The sequence below is a fragment of the Juglans microcarpa x Juglans regia genome, chromosome 8S (genome assembly GCF_004785595.1).
Source record: "Juglans microcarpa x Juglans regia isolate MS1-56 chromosome 8S, Jm3101_v1.0, whole genome shotgun sequence".
NCBI classification, from domain to species: domain Eukaryota; kingdom Viridiplantae; phylum Streptophyta; class Magnoliopsida; order Fagales; family Juglandaceae; genus Juglans; species Juglans microcarpa x Juglans regia.
The window spans coordinates 18,787,349-18,809,842 of record NC_054609.1 but is presented as its reverse complement, the minus strand read 5'-3'; the positions used below and the strand labels follow the sequence as shown (position 1 = coordinate 18,809,842).

General features: G+C 33.0%; 2 protein-coding genes across 2 annotated transcripts in view; both read left to right on the top strand.

The window, feature by feature from the left end:
* The window catches only part of LOC121244099 (disease resistance protein RUN1-like), a 209,133-nt gene that overhangs the window by 116,295 nt on the left and 70,344 nt on the right, over positions 1 to 22,494 (top strand). The window contains exons 10-16 of the mRNA XM_041142145.1: positions 8,600 to 8,647; positions 9,562 to 9,793; positions 9,884 to 9,931; positions 10,071 to 10,470; positions 10,563 to 10,620; positions 10,777 to 10,896; positions 11,000 to 11,171. The gene's annotated coding sequence lies outside the window, so the exon portion shown is untranslated. The remainder of the gene's footprint in view (positions 1 to 8,599; positions 8,648 to 9,561; positions 9,794 to 9,883; positions 9,932 to 10,070; positions 10,471 to 10,562; positions 10,621 to 10,776; positions 10,897 to 10,999; positions 11,172 to 22,494) is intronic.
* LOC121244300 (disease resistance protein RUN1-like) lies at positions 374 to 7,124 on the top strand. The gene is made up of 5 exons (XM_041142308.1): positions 374 to 971; positions 3,449 to 4,553; positions 5,327 to 5,614; positions 5,713 to 6,873; positions 7,059 to 7,124. Exons 1-5 carry the CDS (start codon positions 472 to 474, stop codon positions 7,122 to 7,124), a joined length of 3,120 nt encoding a protein of 1,039 aa, XP_040998242.1. The 5' UTR covers positions 374 to 471.

Below are 22,494 nucleotides of genomic sequence, written 5' to 3'. Positions count from 1 at the left end.
TTTAATACATCGACGCGTTTTCGTGATCAAAACGTTGAGTGGCCCGAAAATTACAAAGAAGTTGTTACTCTTTTCTTTATTTTTATTTTTTAAAATTAAATTCTTTTCTTTATCAATGCCTTATTGTCCACGCTTAGATGAGTGAAAAATTGACTTGAATTCAATTTTTTCTTTAATAGTTTTTGAAATTAAAGCGTTAGGTGGCTTGATATTTTCACGAATCCAATTGGAACTTGTCAATAAGTTTGAATAGAGACAGCGATTTCTGGTCCACGCTAACCACAAAACCCACCGAAAGGCATTTCAAAGGCTTGCGAAGAAATTGCTCCTCCTTTTCTTTTTTTTTTTCTTTTTTTTTTTTAATTTATTTTTCCTTTTTCAATAATTGTGCAAAGTTGCACCTACTTCTCTACTTAAGACTAGTGGACATCTTCTCTGTATCAAAATTGAATTGCATACACTTGTTCCTCAATGGCATTCAGTTTACCCTCTTCCTCATCCGCATCTTCTTCTTCCACTCTTAAACAGCCTTACGATGTATTCTTGAGTTTTAGAGGAATAGATACTCGCAATACTTTTGCTGCCTTTCTATACCCTGCTCTACGAGATAAGGGAATCAAAGTCTACAAAGATGACAAAGATCTTGAAAGAGGAGAGATAATTTCACCTACACTTCTCAAAGCCATTGAGGAGTCAATGATTTCTATCATTATATTATCTCCAAACTATGCATCATCTGCATGGTGGTTGGAGGAGCTAACCAAAATCCTTGAGTGTAAGGAAACAAAACAACAAATTGTTTTACCAGTATTTTACCATGTAGATCCATCGGATGTACGACATTTGAGAGGAGGTTTTGGAGAAGCACTAGCTAAACATCAGGAGAGGTTCAAGGAGGACCCGAAGGTGCAGAGGTGGGAGGAAAGCCTACAAGAGGTTGCCGGTTTGTCTGGAGAACATTTGGAAGACGGGCAATTCTTTAACTATTATACTAAGAGAACTAGTTTAGTCACAAATAATCCATAGAAAAGTTAACTCACAAACTGATTTAGTTTGATGCAGCACACTACATTATAAAATTATTTTTATTGTAAAGTAGATCTAATAGATCACATAAAATCATATGAATTTGTAGGTTTATATTTGTGTACTCTCTTTGTGTATGTAACACTTCTCTTATATTAATTGATAATAGAGTTTTTCTTCAAACAAATTATTTATTTAAAAAATTATAATGTGTTTTTTGAATGTGTGAGAAACATATAGTTTTGAAATTACATGTCAATTTTTTAACTTAACCTTTTAAAAAAATATGTGCTGTCACATGCTCAATATAACGCTTGTCATTTTTATAGATCTATCAGAGGAATTTTCCCCCTATTCAGTTTGAAGGAAAACTAGAGAAAAAACCCAATGGATGCATACACTTATTCCAAGATTCGATATTGTCTTTCTCGTTTAATTACTAACGGGACATGGGCCTTACAACCAGGGTGGACTTTACTAGGCCTTGCCCACCTTATACCAATGTATTTGGACTAGCAATCAATTCCCCGGATCAAAGATAAAGGTTATGACTTAAAAGAAAAATATAAAAAAATCACTGAGTACTGCTAGTTTGTCGTTCTGTTTTAATCGTTTGGCGTCTCTACTAGTGTAAATTTTACATTTTTTTTTAATTTTTTAAACATCTTTAAATATTTTAAAAGAATAAAAAAAAAATACACTATTACACTAAAATTCACTACCTTAATCATTATATAAAAAAAAATTAAAAAGAAAATTAAATATTTTCTAAAGCATTAAAAACTCAAGAAACTATTTTCACATAGTTACAAGAAAACCATCCCATAGAGTGGCTAGACACCACATCAAACTGAGTTTTTTGGCTGCCAGTGGTGCAACCACCGTTGGGCCGAAGGCTATACAATAGTACGAGCATGGTTCTCTCTTTCAAAAAATGTATTTAACTAATAAAAAGTTTATTTCTTATATCATCTCTCGAGACTTCTTCAACATATTTTTCATATCTAAACATACTTTTATGATAGATCTCACAACTTTTTAAAAACTATATCAAACTATAGTCTTAGAAAGTTTTTAAGTTTTACAACAATTTCACAAACACTCTTACACTCTACACGAAATCACCTTACATCCAAACAAGTCCTTGAGCTCTTTGATCGAAGGATTTAACATTGAACTTGCACATTTATATATGTCACTATAGATTTTAAAAATTTTGAATCAATCTTGCCTACTTGCTGTAAGTTCTCTCGAGTTTCCCTCTATTTTTTTTTTTAAGGATAATTTCAGGTGCCAAGTAAGGTCGTGATCCCTAATTTCTTATAAGTTATAACAGATTGTCAAATTGCATAAGTGCATGCCATATGGTAGGCTCATAACAGATCAAATATTACAACTTAAGCTTTTTCGTTTCTCGAGTAGGAAGTTCCAAATCCATTATTTTCTAGGCATCCATATGCTGGAGAAGCACACCAATTAGCTAACTGAAACTTTATCACACTTGAAGTAATAAATGATTTGAAAAAATGCTTTTAATGTAAAAATTACCTACAAACAAACAAGAACATACATAAATCCTCAATCTTCAATGTAGTGCTTCCTATCTAATTAATTAAGTAGAGTACTATAAAAGAAAAGCACAATTATCCATCAGCCACCAAAGGCCATAGACTCTCCATGAATCACCCGGCCTTCCTTGTTTGCTGTCCTTGCATTGGTTTGATTCATGCTTTGGGTAGATTTTGTATCTCTACATTTCTTGTGCTACATTGATTATGGTTTGTGCATATGTGCACTGTGTTGATCTTTTTCAGCAAGATTTTTTGTGCTACTATGAACAATTGTATTTGCTTTTATAGTTCTTTAATTTTGTGGTAGTCGTGGCCATTGTAATTTAAGTTATGTTTGGAGAGTGAGGTGATCTCAGATGATCTATGAATAATACTGAAAAAGTAATGATAAAATATTAAATAATAATTAAAAGTAGTGAAAGAATAATGATAAAATATTAAATAGTAGTAAAAATTAATAAAAAAAAATATTGATAAAATAGGAGGTCACTCCACTACTCAAACATAGCCTTAGAGTTGCAAATTGTAGCGAAACTTGTTTTTCCCTAGTGGCCCAATGGTGTCTTTTTGTTTCATTTTTATTGTTGTCATACTAATTTATTGGTATTGAGTAAGCATATCTTCAAAAAAAAAAAAACCTTGTAACTAGACCTTGTGGAAGATGATCTTCTACATCAGTTGGTATAAAATTTATATATTAGTCTTTTTTTTTTTTGAAATTTTTTCATAATTGTAATGGGTGAGATACTATAGTTGATGTGTTGACAAACCAACTTATAAATAATGAAACTCCATTTCTTTTTATGTGAAAAATGTGATTCATTGAATGTTCTTTTTCCTTGTATTGGCAGGAATGAATATGAATTTATGGATAAAATCATTCAATGGGTGGACTCAATAGTAGTTAAATCTACATACCAGTTAGACATTGCTGAGTATCCAATTGGACTAGATTCTCGTCTAAATGACTTGAATACTAAGTTAGAAATAGGAAGGAATGACATTACTCTCATGATAGGGATTTATGGAACTGGTGGAATTGGTAAAACAACTATCGCCAAAGCAGTCTTTAACTCAATTGGATGTCAATTTGAAGCTAGATGTTTTCTAGCACATGTTAGAGAGAAATCGAGTCCGAAGGACGGTCTGGGGCAACTACAAGAGAAACTTCTTTATGAGCTCTTAAGAAACTTTGGAAATTTGAATATTGGCAGTGTTGGAGGTACTGATGTTATAAAGCATAGGCTCTGCTCTAAAAGGGTACTTATAATTCTTGATGATGTGAGTGAGTCATGCCAATTACAAAAACTAGCTGGAAATCATAATTGGTTTGGTCCAGGAAGTAGAATAATAATAACAACAAGAGATCAACATCTATTAACTTCTCATCAAGTTGATTCAATGTACGAAGTGCCGGGATTGGACGACAACCAAGCTATTCAGCTATTTAGTTGGCATGCATTTGAAAGAGGCAATCCAATTGAAAGTTATGTAGAACTCACAAAAGCTATAATGGGTTATGCTAAGGGCCTTCCACTAGCTCTTAAAGTGCTTGGTTCATATTTGCGTGGTAGAAGTATACAAGAATGGAAAAGTGCATTGGAAAAGTTTGAAAGAAGTCTTCACAAGGATATTTATGAAATTCTTAAAATAAGCTATGATGGGTTGGATGATGATGAAAAGGATATTTTTCTTGACATTGCAATTTTCTTGAAGGGGAATTCTGTTGAATATGTCACGAAAATACTAGACACTTGTGGTTTTTCATCATCTATTGGCATTGCAAGGCTTAAAGAAAATTGTCTCATCAATATTTGTTACCAGTGTGTGGAGATGCATGACTTATTGCAAGAAATGGGTAAAGAAATTGTTCGACAAGAATCACCTAAAGAAGCTGGCAAGCGTAGTCGATTGTGGTTTCATGAAGATGTTCGCCATGTATTAGAAGAAAATACGGTAAGATCACACTAATAAAAACCTTTGAATTTACATTTGATTTTTGTTCACAAGTTAAACTCCCAAAAAAATGCTGAAGTTAAAAATGGTGAAGTAACTCGTTGGTGCGTGTGTGTGTGTGTGATTATATTTTCTTTTCTATTCGTAACAATATTGCAACTCAGACTCATGTTGTTAAGTTTTGATAGTTTTCTATATGGAAAATGGTTAACCTACAACTCTTGCAACCTCATATTAAATTAAGAACAGTTTTGTAAAGTTAAATTTTATTTTTATTGAAATGGCGTGTTAGCTTTAATTGATTGCAAAATGGATTATAAAAGAGTTAAACTAGTTTTCTATATATATATATATATATATATATATATATATATATATATGCTCCCGTCAAAGTTAACAATTTACTTTTCATAAAAGAAAATCACAATTCTCTTCACAAAAAAATATATTTTTTTGTTTTAATGAAACTTTCTGTAGTTTAGTATTAAACTTAATTTATATAAATAAAATAGAAAAATAGAAACAAAAAAACTTAAATAATGAAATGTTATAATATTAAGTTTTCATTTTGCTGAATATTTTTCTATTTTTTAGTTTATAATATTAATTGATTTGGATTTTTGAAAATTAATTTATTAAAATATTCATTTCAATAATTTAGGCTTAATTTGTTTTGGTTTATCTGTGTTTCCATGATTTTAGCAAGTGGTAATAAAAGAAGAACAGCTTTATGGTTTGATTTTGTTGGGATACTTATGCCTTTGTCTTTGTAGGGAACAAACACAATTGAAGCGATTTTGTTAGATTTTCCGGAAGACAATGATGACATGATATGCTTGCATTCTGAGGCATTTATGAAGATGAGGAATCTTCGATTGTTTATATCACAATGGATTGTACATTTTTCTGCAGGACCGAATTATCTCTCAAATAAATTAAGAGTGCTTGATTGGCCTAACTATCCTTCCTCATTTTTGCCTTCTGATTTTCGTGGAAATAATCTCGTTGAATTTCGAATGCCTAGTAGCCTCATCAAGGAGTTAGGCGGCCTAAAATCCAAGGTACCACTATTATTTTCAATATTTCTTTCTTTCAAATTACTATGAAACAACTAGAATTTCATTGAAACTAATACATTTATTTTATTTTATTTGGACAGAACTTGACATTTATGGATTTAAGTGATTGTCAATTCTTAACAAAAATTCCTGATCTTTCAAGTAGCCCAAATTTAGAGATCTTGGATCTTGAAGGTTGTGAGAACTTAGTTGAGGTTCATGATTCCGTTGGATTCCTTGATAAGCTTTCGAGTTTTCTTGTAAGTGGATGTTGCAAGCTTAGGATTTTGCCGAAAAGATTCAAGTTGAGATCTCTACGTTCATTTGATCTTCAAGAGTGTTCGAGTCTCGAAAACTTTCCAGAGATTGAGTGTGAAATGGAATTTTTACATGTGTTGAATCTTCGTGACTCTAGCATAAAAGAACTACCTTCATCAATTGAGAACCTCAAAGGACTTAAAATGTTATATCTACAACGCTCTAGTCTAAAAGAACTACCTTCATCAATTGAGAACCTCAAAGGACTTAAAATGTTATATCTACAACGCTCTAGTCTAAAAGAACTACCTTCATCAATTGAGAACCTCAAAGGACTTAAAATGTTATATCTAGAACGCTCTAGTCTAAAAGAACTACCTTCATCAATTCTTACTCGGCTTAATAAATTAAAGGTAGTCGGCTGCATTGATCAGTTGCAAAGTCTACCGCGTATTGTCAAAGTCGAAGGTTATTCACAAGTACCAATACACATTAGACAGGTGGAAGAGGATGGTACACACTCCACGCCATCTGTTGTGTCTACAGGCGAAGAATGTGAAATTGCAGAATTGACTCCGACAAATTCAATCATTTTTAATGATGCTGGTTCCTCCTCAAGCACGATGATTTGGAAATCGCTACTAGATTTAACTCTTCGATCCTGTTGCCTGTCAGAATCAAATTTCTTCACAAATGGCAACAATTACTTTCCCAATTTGAAATGGTTAAATCTAAGTGGGTGTGATATTGTTATCTTTCCACCTCAAAGCGTTAGATTTCCTAGGTTGCGTGGTCTTTGTTTGAACAATTGCAAGAAACTTGAAGAAATTTTACCTCTTCCATCAAGTATAGCAAGCGTTGAAGCTCGTGAATGCACGTCATTGCAAAGTTTTGCACTACCGTCTGAAATACTTGTTAAAAAAAGCAATGGAAAGAATTTTCCTAACCGCCTAAGGATTGACTTGTACGGATGCCACAAACTGATTCCTTCATGGGAAGATCAGGTATGTACGTCTCTTTTCCTCTCTTTCTTTTTCAACATGTGATTTGTGTGTGACCTACCTTGGTTAATTTATAACTTGCATTGCTGAAAGTTTTTTTTATTTTTTATTCATATAACAGATACATTTTAAGGAACAAAATTGGGCACGCCACTTTAAAGATAGATATATTTCCATTATATTTCCAGGAAAGAGGATTCCAAGCTGGTTCATCTATCGCAAGGAGGCCCATGATGGTAATCTGTGTGAAATAGATGTTGATCCACCACATCATTGGAATCACGTAGTTTTCTATGTTGTTTTTGGACTTAGAGTTGGGATCACTAACTCAATAGGGGAGATGGGTTCTATTACTTTCAAAATCGATGATGGCTCGAATTTGGAGTTCGTATATTATTTTCGACAATCTATCAGATTTTCTTCAATTGTCTCAGACCATGTATTGATGTGCTGGACGAGTTATAACATACCCAATAAACATGCCGTTTCAAGGTTTCGATTTGAATGTAAGTCAGAGCTCCTGGTCATTAGAAGGGTTGGGATCCATTTCCCATGGCTTGGTTCCGAATTTGTTTATTCAAATAGTGATGAAAAAGGTGACAGTTCGCTAGATTTAGTGTATGGAAAAAGGCATTCCTCAATTTTAGATTTGGAGAATGACAACGAGAATCCAAATGAAGATTTGGGATTAGAGAATGATGACGAAAATCTGAATGAAAAATTTGGTAAGAGGCGTCGTCATGATGGATATGATTGCAACCTCGAATTCAATTTGTATCTTCAACAAAAGATGCAGCATTCCTCAACCATGGGCATCAGAATAACGGAATTAGAGAATAATGATGAGCATCCAAAGCAAGATTTGGATTTAGAGCTTAAACTTGGGTTGTAATTAAAAGGTGCAATCTTCAATTTTTGTTGTTGTTTACTGCCTTCTTGAGATAGGGAGATGCATGAACTTGAGAAGATGGAATCCGATTTGAACCAAACATATCACTATCCATGCTACCAAACAATTTGTAGATCATGTGAAGCTGTCACACAGACTCGTATCAAATGCTAACGTAGAAGGTATCTCTTAATTTACGGTAATTTATTTCTTTTTTGTGCATTGGTTATTTCATCTGCACAATTTAATATTTAAACAGTACTCATGAATCTCTAAGCTCCAGAAATATCATATATAGAAAATGTTTTCTACTGTTTCTAATTATTCAATTCATAATTATATAATTTAACAATAACTATATATTTGAAATTAATTACTTTTTATTGGTGCCAAGAGAAGTTATATTGTTCGACTGTTTATAAGCTTTAATTAATACTACCAAAAATAGAAAAAAATAGCCTGGTTTCTTTTAATTTAAGTTTTACTAATTTAGGATAAAGCCCATCGATAATCATAACACTGGAATAACTAACACTAATTCTGTCATGCTACCAGTGTTTTTTTTTTTTTTTTTTCCTTTCATCATGTTTATGAGGTAGATTGATTTTTATGTTAATGAGTTACAGCTAGTTAGGGAGACATCTTTTAGCTTTGTTGTCTAGTTGAGCACTGATAGGAAACAATGAATTGAAATTCACTTACTGTTAAAGCCTTGTTCTGTTAGGCTAAACTCTTGTTTGGGACCAACCAGGCAACCAGTGCATCAGTTTTTCAAGTGTTGAAGATGCTTCAGTTTCCCATCCCTACTAGTTCAAGCTTGAAAAGCTCACTCCATCTCAGATTGTCTGTATCGGGTTCTCGGCGCCGTTGCATCAACTCCTCTTGCAGGTGAGCAATTATCGACTCCCCCCCCCGCTCTCTCTCTCTCTCTCTCTCTCTCTCTCTCTCTCTCTCTCTAGTTTATATATCTGTGGTTTGCTGAGTTGTTTGTGGGGGCTGGGCATTTGCAGTTGGTTTTATGCTTTAATCATCTCGCACAATTTTTTGATTTGCTGTTTTTTGTGATTTTCTCTGTGTTTTTGTGATTTGCACCAATGCGATAGGAAGTGAAAAATTGAGGGTGTATTCTTGATTAGATAGGGATCGAGATGGGGTGAGTAAATATCATAATTCCTGGGTTAGGGTCGGTCTTGGTTAGAGAATGATCTGTTTTTAAAATTTAGATTCACGTACTTCACCATCCATTCCAAATCGTCACACCTGCATTTTCTTAAAAAATGCTTCGTGTACACTTATAGTAATATTTTAACAGTACTCATGAATTTCTATACTCCAAAAATATCATATATAGAAAATGTTTTCTTCTGTTTCTAATGATTCTGGTGCACCCATCTTATTCAATTCATAAATATGTAATTTAACAATAACTATATATTTGAAATTTATTACTTTTCTTGGTCCCAAGAGATGTTAACAGATTGGCGAGTATTTATAAGCTTTAAATAATACTACCAAAAAGAGAAAAAAAATAGTCTCTGGTTTCTTTTAATTTAAGTTTTTCTAATTTAGTATGAAGCCCTTCGATGATCACAACACAGGAATAACCTAATTATGTCATGCTAGCAGTTTTTTTTTTTCTTTCAGCATGTTTATGAGGCAGATTGATTTTTATGCTGATGAGATATAGGGAGACAGCTTTAATTTTGTTGTCTACTGTGCACTGTTAGAAAACAATGAATTGAACTTTACTTACTGTTATAACCTTGTTCTATTCTGCTAAACCCTTGTTTGGGATCAACCAGTGCATCAGTTTCAATTGTTGAAGATGCAACAATTTCCCCTCTCTACTGTTGCTTCTGAGTTGGCATTCAACATTAAGGGGTCGTGTGTTAGTGTGAGATTCATTTGGAAGCTCCTTGGCCCCCAAAATAGTTGAAACTCTTATTTGCACACAAAATTGGTTGAAAGCTCCCTCCATTAATCATGACTCCCAATACTTAATGGAAGAAGCCGAAAGCTATAAGCTGGAAAATGGTAAGATTCATTTTGAAATATCATATATTTTCCTGTGGTTTTTTAATAATTATATTTTTAAAATAGTTTTTTTTTTTTTCCTTCATGTAGGGATAACTTTGAATAATGTTTTGAATATGGACGGTTGAAGAATACGAGGTATTGTAAATTCTTGATCAATTGGGGTTTGTATTCATGATATATATTGAAATTCTAGCAGTTTTCAATGTGCTGAAAATATGTTTAACTTGGTTACTTATAAAAAAAAAAAAAAAATTGTTTAACTTGGTTGTTGCAGGGATATGATTCAATTCCAGCAGAGGTTCCTGACCCAAAAGCCAAAAGGGTTAGTTTAGCTTAAGAAGCCATAGCATAAGCAAGGCCATGTGTATGAATTGCTGCTTGGCTTTAATAATGTTGACAAAACTGGGCACCTTTTGGATCATAGTTTGCAATCCAAAAGGTTGCTTTATTTTAATTTATTCTCCTTGTTTCCATTTCTTTTTCTTTTTTATGTTGACTGCTGCTATTTTGTGACATGATACCTTTGAAAAGCATTAAAACTAATATTAAAGAAGATGAAAACATCTCACAATTCTTTTCCATTATAAGCCTGATCATTGGGATGAAGAAGAGGATGGAATATGGAAACCCTCCAAGGTACCTAATCCACATATAAAGGACCATGGAAGCACAAGGTATGACAATTAAGCTTAATTGCTACATAAAAAGCTTGAAGCTTTATTCATCTTTGCAGTTTGTGATAAAATTGCTCTTTTTGACTTGACAGAAAATTAAGAACCCCAATTATACAGGGAAATGGAAGACTCCTTGGATTGATAATCTAGGTATTTTGAAGCATACATAGTTATTTTTATTCATCAATTTCAGCCTGAAGAAACTGCAATTGAAGTAGTTTCCTTTTATCACATCCATATTATGTATTTGATTAATGTTTTACTCTTTTTCAACATATATTCTGGACGGTATCATTCTTGGAGCAGATACAAGAACCATTGAAGGACCCATAATAATTGATAAGAACTGTGAAAATATTCAATAGATGGCACCAAACATATATTGTTGTGGAGGAGGAACTGCTGCCGATATAGAGGCAATAACAGGTATTTGTTAGGTCTGAGTTTAAGGTGATGATGTTGCACTCTCTATCATCTTCTTTTAAGAATGGCTAATGCACTGTCTTGGTGTTTGCTTTCTTTCAACAAGGTCAGTTCACAACTGCGACTGCATCGCTACCATACTGGTCAAGAATCAAGGTTGTCACAGCACTCACTCACCCTCATGAAGAATCACCTTTTTCAAGTGAAGTTTTATTTGTTGCAAGCCAAGAAATGAAAGTTGCATTTGAGTTGATGTTACTGGACGTCATCTGCATACTGTGAGTCTATTTTCAAGAATTAAAGTGGAAAATAATTGTTTTTTTTTTTATTGGCTTGCATATTTGGTTGTGTGTCACTGCCTCTTGCAGAAACTAAAATTGTTTTGGTATTTTTATTAATGGGATAAATGATTGCTTTTGCTTGTTTATCATGTTTTGAATACATTATAATTGTTCATAATGCGTTTTAACTAAAATAGCATTTTAGTGGAATCATTTATTTTTAGCATTTACATGAGTTCAGCTACGGTATGAAAATATTAGGTTTGCAACGAAAGTTCTTCCCATAAGAAAAATTCTTCTTAAAAGCATAGCCGCTTGAAGATATGTTTGGAATTGCAACATGACAAGTCATGCAAAAAATAATTTGATAAAATGTTCTTCAATTGACAGCCTTTTTTCTGGACTCCATGCAATAAATATCCTGTCCAATAATTTCTCCTCTCATTGAAGCAAACAAGGCCTCAGTTTTTATACTTTTTTCTATGGCTAAAGGATTGAACCAGAGATTGGATTCTCATTTGACATTCTTTTTGCAAAGAATGGAAATCAAATTCTTCTAGCATACAATTTATACTTTTTAAAAACAACAAAACAAAAACAAAATCAGGTCGGGTTGAAAATCCTTTATTTTTTTTAAATTTTTTTTTTTTTTTAAGGATTGGATTTGGGTCGACGGAAATTCGGGAATACATATTCGGTTCAGAACTACTTGTTTGGAATTGTTTGTTTGTTTTTTTTTTTTTTTTTTTTTTTTTTGAGTTGGGTCGGGTGAACACTGAACAGTGCTAACTCTGTATTCTTCCATCTTTTTAAATTATTCTTAAGGACTTGGTTTTGAGCGAGGCTAGAACAAAGGTTGTTTAAAATTTGAATCGGTCCAAAGCCAAACTGATTTCAATGAACTTTTTGAATAGTTATTTGAACTGCTTCAATCAACCAATTTAGGTATATTCTAGCTAATTTAGACCAATTTGAACCGATTCAAAATTGTATTTACTTGTAAGTTGTCTGACAACTGAGTTTTTTTTTTAAACTCGCATTACCGTCTACTGTGATAGAATGGAAAATCGTGGCTCAACAAACTTTAGAAACTTTCGAAAGCCTCTTTTCTCGACTGTGGTAAAGGGCATCTCATCAGTAATTATCATCTCTGCAAGCATGTCCCTCAACATATTCTCACTGTATTGAGGGATGACCAATTTTTTAGTCTGTGTACCCTCAGTGGTTGTAGAAGTTTGGTAACTGAGGTTGGTCTGATCAGTGGCCGCCAATCCCTTCACTATCTTATATCGTTGGCAACCATTTAGATGTGCTATTAACACATTGGTGCCTTGTTTCTTCTAATGGCATCCGCAAAGTTGACCACAATAATAACATCGTGCCACCGGGTTTGCAATATCACCAGGAATTTTAGTGAAATGCTCCCATGTCCACGACCTCTTTTTAGAAGGTCATGGTGATTGATCTGGCTCAATGGACATATCCTCCTCTTTGTTGAACATATCCTCATCCTCTATATCTACTGGGAGTGGGAGTCGACTACTCGCATAAGACGTAGCTGCTCTAGATGGAGCTGCCCTAGATGTGGCTCTAGGGGTGGAAGTGCCTACCTGTGTAGGAGTTGTAGCATTGACATCTGCCACATCCCCTTCTGGATGATCATCTCGACTAGGTTTAGGATCCATATCACAATCAAAGAAGTTGAAAAAATAAATTAGAAGCAAAAAATTAGTTTAAAAAATAACTAGGTTATACTAAACATTTAAATTAACGCAAAGATATATGTGGTCTTCCAATATAGACTCCACTAAAAAATTTATAAAAGAGTAATGCATAGCCCTAGTGCAATAAAAAGAATGTGTGTTGCATGCTCTCAAACATGCTCTCAAAAGTCATAACTTTTTTTTAAAAAAAAAGGACAACTTTTTATTTTTATATCCAACAGTACCCTTTTTAGTTTTTATTTATTTATTTTTTCTATATTTAGGTAAAAACTTGAAAATTTACCTGTTTTCTATATTTTTATATTTTTATTTTTCAAAAGTCATAACAGTTTTTAGTTTCTATATTTTTATTTTTATTTCTCAAAAGTCTTTATATCTTAATTCATGTTCATGTAAATTTACTTGAAAGACAATATAGAATAATTTCTTTAGATAGCATATTAGAGAAATAATGATATTGAAAGCTCCTATTTGTGGTAGATTAAGGAAATCCCTTGCATTATTTGCCCAAACAAACCAGAGGGATCCATGTTTGTGATGGTAAGGACATCAAATGTCTGGCATATTTGTGCACAACATAATAAAATTTGAAGATTTTGATTATAGATTTTGTCACAGGTAAAGCTAAATGTTTTCACTCCATTTGATCAACCCACCACAACACCTTCACTAGGTGAACTTGGGGATTGAAATAATGATGATGATAATACTAAAAAACTAAGTCTTTACAAAACTAAACCAAAGCAAAATGCACCATTTTGTGTCAAAATGAATACCAGCTACAAAACACACACACACCCTCTCCTCTACGGGAATAAAAAACACAGGTAGTTGAACTTTATTCCACCCAGTCAAACAATTAAGGGCTTCAAAGTGTGTCTGATTCAAACAACAGAGAGCTCATTTCTTGATTCAAATAGCCCATTTACAAATTTACACATTGATTTTTGAAGGAGTAACATCTCTTGATTCTCTTGCAAATTTTATCTAACACATTGCATGCATACAATACAACTTACAAACACATCATACATTTCATCAAACACATTTCCTTACTACAAATTTACAAAACCAATTCACAAGAATCACAACAAAATATCAATTCATAAGAGACGTGTAAATAAAATTAAATTGTTTGATTTAATTTTAGGGCTAGGAACCCCTCACTATCACTGTAGGTGGAAGTTGAACGGAGGTTGAACCTCGGATTGAAGTCGCACGGGGGAGCAAAGAGGAACGTCGGCAACAAAGACGCGAGACGTGAGACTCGAGAGAGATGCGGGACGCTTCACTGGTTCAGAGTCTAGACGTGAGACGCGAGAGAGAAGGGAGAAAGAAGAAGGAAGAAGGGAAGGGGGTCCTGTGTTTTAGACCCCGCCGTGTGAGGAAACGACACCATTCCACAATAAGTGGAACAGCGTCGTTTAATTAAAAAAAAAAAAAAAAAACCCCAGATGTAAAAACGTCGTTTTACATCTATGTTTTTTTTTTTAAAAATTCGGAGTTGGAGTTCAAAGCTTCTTGGAGCTCCGAACTCCGACTTCGACTCCGACTATCTATTCGGAGCTACTCTGAACTCCGAATCCGAATTTTGACCACTCCGACTCTGTCGGAGTCAGAATCGGAGCGGATGTCGGACAGAGTTGAAAATTTTAAAATTTTGCACAGTCCTAATTAAATGTTAGTTAGGACGGTTAGTTTTTGTTAAAATAGTCAACTGTATCCACTTATGTTTTTAGTCATATAATCCTCTTCATACTTTTAAATTCAATGGATGTATATCATGTCCTGTGTGACTACAACGGATGTCTAAACGAAATAAAAGTAATATGGAAAAGCAACAAAACAATCACACAGTTGGATGAAGGTCATTTGTGCAGCTAATGAAGATGAGGGTAGGTCTCCATTTTGGTTGCAAGATGCACATCGACTGTATGTAGAATTATTATTTCTTTGTGCTAATTGATATGTTAGGCTTATTCAAAGTTGTGTATTTCATTTGTGTTCTCTATATATCAATGACTAATATAATTACTTGCACATTTAGTTTTGAAAAAATAGAAAAAACACTCAACAATCGTTATTTTTTGTACTTTGTAAGTCTAATCCCAACAATTCATTTGATAGCTTGAACGAGAGATTTAATGCTGATTTGAGTTCTCCATTGTGAACGCTAGCTACTTGTACTCCTTTAAATTTTACTCCATAATGGTGTTCATATATTCAATCCAAGCTAGTGTGTAATTTACTTTATTTGTAGTCTGAGAATGAGGAGAATTTGGTTGATTTCTTTAAAAAAGTCAGGTGGTCAAAGAAGAATGATAAATTTGTGACTCCTATGACAAAAGAGAAATATGTGAGTGTTAAAGTAAAATCCCGTGATGTTCGAGATAAACTGATATCCATATTTTTAGTGCTAAGTACATATTATGAGCACCTAACCTGTGTAACGTTTTTCAATGGTTGATAGAATGAGATGACAACAAAGATGGCAGAGCTGGAGCCTGAGAAGCAGACTAAGGAGGCTGCAGCAGTAATATTTAAGGAAGTTTTGGGCCACAGAACAAGATATGTACAGGGTCTCGACGAGATGGTTATTCCCGAGTCATCTAGACAATCAACTAATGCCCGAATAGCAGAATTAACTGAACATGCAGAAAGAAGTGATAAAGAAGCTGCACATTATAAGGCTTTATATGATGACTTACGAGTGAATGTCATGTTATTAATGGAGAAACAATACAAGTACGACAAGTTTATGGAGATATATGAGTTAGAGAGGCGGACCCAGGGAGAGTCTCATAGAGAGACTCAGGGACCTACATAGCCGGTTACTAAATTTGAGAATAACATTTTTTTGTGAATTTTGGTAAAGAGATGAAAGTTAAAGTAATATTGCAACAACATGTCTCCCATATCTCTAGAATCTCCTCCTTTGTACATCAGTTACTGGTGTGGGGTATAGGTAGTATATTCTTTGATTGTGAGGATATTTTGTAGCTTCTGTCTGGCAATATACGTTGCTTTTGCCACCAACATGCACACTGGAAGTTTTTGGTCATCAATATACAATGAAATTGCTACAACAAGGTAAGTTATTAGTACATACTTAGCCTTTTAATAATATTATTAGTACATGACTGACCTGTAGATATTTATCTATTCTTGTTCTGACATTGTTGCTTTTTATGTATCTTTCAACATCTATATGACCAAGAAAAAATAACTTGTTTCATCATTATTCTGGAATTTTTTTCTGTTTTGTCAATGAAGTTGCTGAATGCGAGATATCAGAGAGGGAATCACCTTGTGTGAGTGCAGTGGACTTGGTATTTACCAGTTCTAATAAGCGCAAATTATGTACTTCTCATATAAAAAATCATAAGTGCATATGGTTTTTCATCTGTATAATCCTCATCTTTTTGGTGCATACTTTGTTTGGTAGGATCAAATTGCCAAATGTTGGATTTTGATCACATTGGGTATTGTGATTTTGGAAGCTAGCTTTATAACAGACTAAAGAGCTAGCGTACGTAGAGACTTTCTGAAATGGCCTCGTTAGTCTTCTGAATCATGTAAAAGGTAGCTACAATTTCAGGTGAGACCCTTGTATTAATTATCAGAGTTTCTACGTGTTCTATATATGTACATAATATATACATAGATGGTTATTTTATTTAGAGATGCAAAGAAAAAGAAGAGATGCTATCTTTTAATGTAGATAAAAATAGAATGCTACAAATATATCATTGGGTACTGTTGTGTGGACAAATAGCTTTATTTCTTGTAGTGGTAACATCAGATTATAATTGATCAGTAGATTAGAACTGGCATCTCTGTTTCGCGTACACACATGATATGTACCATTCATTTTTACTATGATCGATGTAGCTAGTACTTGTCTATACATGTTTTCGTCCATTTCTTCAGAATATCTACATGATGCATTATTATATACATACTCCATTTGAACGCATAAAGCTCTCAATATATACAGCCTATGATCGACCCAGGTTTAGATATTCTTTTCATAATTAAGTGAATATGATTTCTCAAAGGAATAAAGTATATATGCAATGAGAAGCTGGGAAATTAGCTAGTTCGGCGATGATTGTGATTCGAGAATTAGTGGCGCTAGTTGGCTAAGGCTAGCTAGCACACGTTGGTAAGCAAGTTGCATGCAAAAACTTCCATTTCATGAGACAGTAATCATGATTTCATATACTTTGCCATGCATACTCTTTTATAAGTTTATATATATATATATATATATATATCTAGCTATATATATAGTAGGACTGTATGTTTTCAATGCAATTCTAATTTGTCCAACGTCTGATCCTGTAGTACTGTTTTCTTCGAATGAAGTAATAGTCCTGATCGATCTTTTGTTTAAAACTCTAGAATATATCGAGCTCTAATTATAAGTACTCCATGCAGTTAAGGTCACTCGAACTAATAACTATTACTAATTATCTTCAGCGAATTAAGTATATCAATCATGAGCTAGCTAGCTTATTAATTAGTATATATAGCTAGCTTATTAATTAGTATTAACCGGTCCGATTCGGTCCGGTTTTGGATAAAATCTAGGACCGAACCAGTATGTACCGGTTTTGTATTTTTCAAAACCGATTACGCACCGGTTTACCGGTTTAGGAGGGTAACCGGTGCGTAATCGGTTTTATCGGTTTTATCGGTTTCCGGTCCAGTCTGGTTTTCCGGTTTTTTTAAAATGTAAGTTTCACAATTTGTCATTAAAAATTTGTTTATAAAAAAAAAAAAAACTAATTTAAAAAAAAACTATTTTATACTTTTATTAATATATTAGACTATATAATAGTATTAATATTAGACTATTGGTATAGTTATAAGTTATATATTTGTATTAGTTATAAACTTTTAGTCATTTAGTATTAATATTTTATGTAATAATTTATAAATTATAATAAGAAATTATTTCATATATGAATATATATAATTATATATATTATATATAAAAATTTCACATAAAAATTTATAATTATACATTATATATAAAACTTATATATATTAATATTTAATATATATATATATATAATATTTTGTATAAAACTTATATATAAAAATATTTTTTTTAATCAACCGGTCCGGTTCGGTCCAAAAAATTCCGGAACCAGAACCGGACCGGAACCGGCTGGTTTTTACATTTTAAAAACCGGTTTCGGACCGGACCGATTTTCCAGTATTCAGGTTTGAGTTTACACCCCTAAGTGTATATATATATATATATATGTTCGTGAAATATTGCATGGAAGAAATTGGAGACTGCATGCATGCTACTTGAATTGTGGATCCAGGCCGTAAAGAAAACTTGAAAATTAAGTGTTTTTCCGCTCTACGGAGGTTATAAGTAGTATTAATGTAAGCAAGGCAAATTTTTTAAGAGCTTAAGTAGTACTACTAGTTGTACTGACGTGAGTACTTATAATATGAATTGATGATCAGTTCATGTGGGCTTCTGTTTCTTTCTAATCGATCTAGGATATCTTCGTGTACGTGTACCTTCTAGTACTATATAATGTATATGGTCTTTGCAAGCTAACATTATTAGTCCAATTATGCAAGTTAGCATTAGTCTAGACTTTTTTAATTGGGAGCTGTAGTTATATTGTAAGGTATATTTTGTTTAATTAATGCTTGTAATATTATAGAGTACGTACTTATATATCAGGCTTTGAACAGTAGGTTTCATTTCTCTCCATGAAGACCAAGAAGAATGTGAACATAGTTAATGTGCAATGAAGTGAGAAAATACATGAATGCGGCTAGGATCGAATTGATCATGAAGCTAGGTGATCAGTCTCTCGCGATGATAATACTGTCTTATTCTGTATAATGTAGATCTACATTATGTACATTTTGAACATGAATACTATCTTATCCTTACATTTTGAACACTATGGAAGGAAAAATCATGCACGAGTTTTGAGCCCGTTGTTTATATATAGTTGATTATGAATTGAATGCCTTGTAACTTGGGCCTTGAATATTATGTATTTGCATAAATATATTGCATTTCTTTACAGTTGTGTTGAAGCACTTGAAGTAAAACCGGTGAACCAAATTCAATTCTTCCTATACTCATTGGAAATGGTGGTTAGAAAGAAAAACACTTGTAATGAAGAAGCCGGTGCATTCATGAAAACAACTTGTCGTTAAGCATTTATAGTTTGAATGAAAAACACTTATAAATTTATATTCCATTGTGATATGTTGGATGGTATTGTGTAAAACCTAGTCTTAAATCTTGGTGAATTTCAAAGATGTACGTTGAGGTTATTTGAATGATGTTGACATATAATATATATGTGCAATCAGATATAAATTTATCCAAATCTAGTACTTTTATTTTATTAGCAAGCAATTAACTGTTATGAAATCAAAAATATCAGGAAAAATAACACCACGACAGAATACAAGCAAACTGAACAGGTTTTGAAAAAAAAAAAAAAACATTTCCGGCGAAAATAACTCGCCGGAAATGAATTACAACGAGTAAACATGACGCCCGAATGATGACTCGCTGGGACATTATTTGCGGTGACTATATAATCGCCGCAAATAATCGACTTGGTGTTTCCAACAAAAGTCAACTATCGCCAATAATGTGCATTGAGTTTTACCAACGACTTAAATTCGCCGAAACTATACTATTTCCGGCGATTAGTAGTCACCGCAAATAGACTTTAGCAACTAGTAGATCTATTCTGAAAAACCTTTTACTCGAGCATATATGACATTTCTGGCGATTACATATTGCCGAAAATGTATAGCATTTCTGTCCGTTTGCAAAGATCAGCACAAAATGTCTTACTTGGCTCTTTAGAAGCGGCGACATTTGGGCAAATATATTTAGCCGGAATTACGTATTTGCGGCAACATTGGATAGTATTTCCGGCGATATCCATTGCCGGAAATAGCTTATTTCTTGTAGTGACTTTTTGGATATATTGAATATAGTATGATTGTTCGTAATGCGTTTTAACTAAAAGGTCATTTTAGTAGGATTATTTATTTTTACCATTTACACGCAAAAATGATATGACCAAGACAATGATGTCCACCAATGATGTAAGGCCCCCAAAAATAAGAGAGATATGTTATTTTTTATTATTATTTTAAAAAATATAAAAAAAAATTCTTTATTTTTATATTTTTTTAATGTGTGCAGACCCCATAATATTAAATTTAATACAATCAATTATTTATATTTTAAAATAACTTTTCTAAGATCTTATTAAATTGAGTCACAAAATTTACATTGAGACTTTATTTTAAGTTGTGTTAAATATAAATTCAAAAGAATTTTATTTAAAGATTTTAAATAAAATCTCATTTTGTTGAAAATATTTCATATAATAATTTATATTTTATTGTATTATAATTACGAATGACTTACTTAAATTTTGTCTTAGGCCTCAATTTGTATTTAGCGGCCCCTACTGTCAAGAAGTCTAGTGCATGTTTAGATTTGGAGATGGCAGAGCCTGTTCTAAGGAAAGTGTCCATCACAATATGCTTCAACATCGAGTTCTATTTTTCGAATTTGTCTTATTATTTTTACATATTCTCTCATTTATAAAGCGTTTACACATATATTTTATTATTCAAATATTCCCAACACTTCTATCATACTTGTTAGTTGACAAAGGTTTGTGTAAAAACAAAACAAAAGCATCATCCATATTTTTGTATAAATTTGTTATGTGAACATCCGAGCATTAATTGAAACAACACCTAATAAACTCAAAAGCTACAATGAAAAATCTGGATTAATTGCAAAATCAATATATCAGTTTTCATGCTTAACAAATCGAGACCACAATTTTATCTCCCGCAACATTAATGTCTGAACTTTAAAAAAATGTAATTAAAGATCTCTGTTAATCGCCATTAGGTTTCTAATTGGGAGGATGGCCCGGGATATATTAATGATGCCACATGTCAGTTTTTATTAACTAACATGACATACTAATGCTTTGTATTAGCTAATGGAAGATTGAAAGTGTCCTACCTTTAATTTTTTTTAATAGTAGATTAATAAAAGTACCTATTTATAATTTTTTTAAGTTTGAAAGAATGTTGTCTTTTTAATAGAAAATTTGGGTACATTTCAATTTTTAGATAATTAGTGGGAATGCTTGTCAAAATTGATAGTGTAGGATATGATTGCAAATTGAGTGATAATTTGAAGATTTTTTTTTTTTTTTTATTCTTTCTCTTGTTATGGAGTAGGGTTAGACAATAGGCAGCCTTTTTTTTTAATTTTTAGGTTAACATCGATCACTTACAAACTCAATGCAAAGATAGAATTTTGTTGTAGGACAAGATGATTGCGAATGGAATGGTAATAATAGAAAGTTCCAAATCCATAATGTTTTAGGCATAATAGAACCTTGATCAACACGCTTGAAGAAATAAATGATCTAAAAAAAGTTTGCGTCTTTCTTCTTGGTGTTTGAAAGTATTTTTCTTTTCATTCTCTGTGGAAAGGTTTGTTTTGCCTTTGTGCAAATTCCTACGAATTACTATCTGGTTGTTCTTTGTAAGTGGTTTTGTCTCTTTTCTGTAGTTGCATGGCTGACGATATTACTCATCTGTGGGATAAGTTGTGTTTTACAGATTTAGAAAAACATGACATTGTGGTGGTTGGTGATGATATTCGAGATACTGTTAAATGGGGGAAAGCACTGTTTAATTGGTAACATTATTGTTGAGAAGCATATTAATACTGAAGCTTTTAAGTCTACTATGACTAAAGTATGGAAGCCTGATTCTAAAATTAATTTTGTGGAAGCCGAGGGGGGGGGGGGGGGGGTGTGGGGGTTGCACATTCATGTTAGATGTTTTCTCTCAAAGTGATCTGCAACGTGCATGGGATGGCCAACCTTGGCTTTTTTTTTTTTTTTTTTTTTTTTTTTATCAAAATCTCATTTGTGTGAAGTGGTTTGATGGTTTGACTCTCCCAAGTGAGATTTCTTTCTCTCATACTTTTATGTGGGTTCAAATGCATAATTTACCTTATGGTTGTATGAATTCAGAGATTGGTTTCAGAATTGGTGCAGGTATGTCATGTGGCAGTGGATGAACAAGGTAAGGGGTGGGGCAGGTTCCTGAAATGTCTTGTTGAAATGGATCTAAGTAAACCATTACTTGGCAGGAAAACACTGTTGTTGGAGGGTAATCAGATTATTGTTTCCTTTTTAAGTATGAAAGATTGCCAAAAATTTTCTTTGGTTGTGGTTGGATCACACACTCATAAATGAATTGTCAACAGAAGCAAGGGGAGGTTCCATTTGGAACATCTACATTACAACAATATGGATCTTGGTTGAGGGCATCAGGTCCTGTTCATCGAATTGGTATTGGCAGATACGTGGATGTCTCAGGGGTTTCAGGAAGTCAGAAGTTACACCTGGAAGCCACAGAAGATGCTATTTCAAAGGATGAGGGGAGGGAGTCTGGCCAAGAAATGGTGGCTAATCAATCTGTTGTTGAGAAAAATCGGGTTTCTATGCAGGCAGGTATTGATCAGATATCAGAAAATAGCTAGA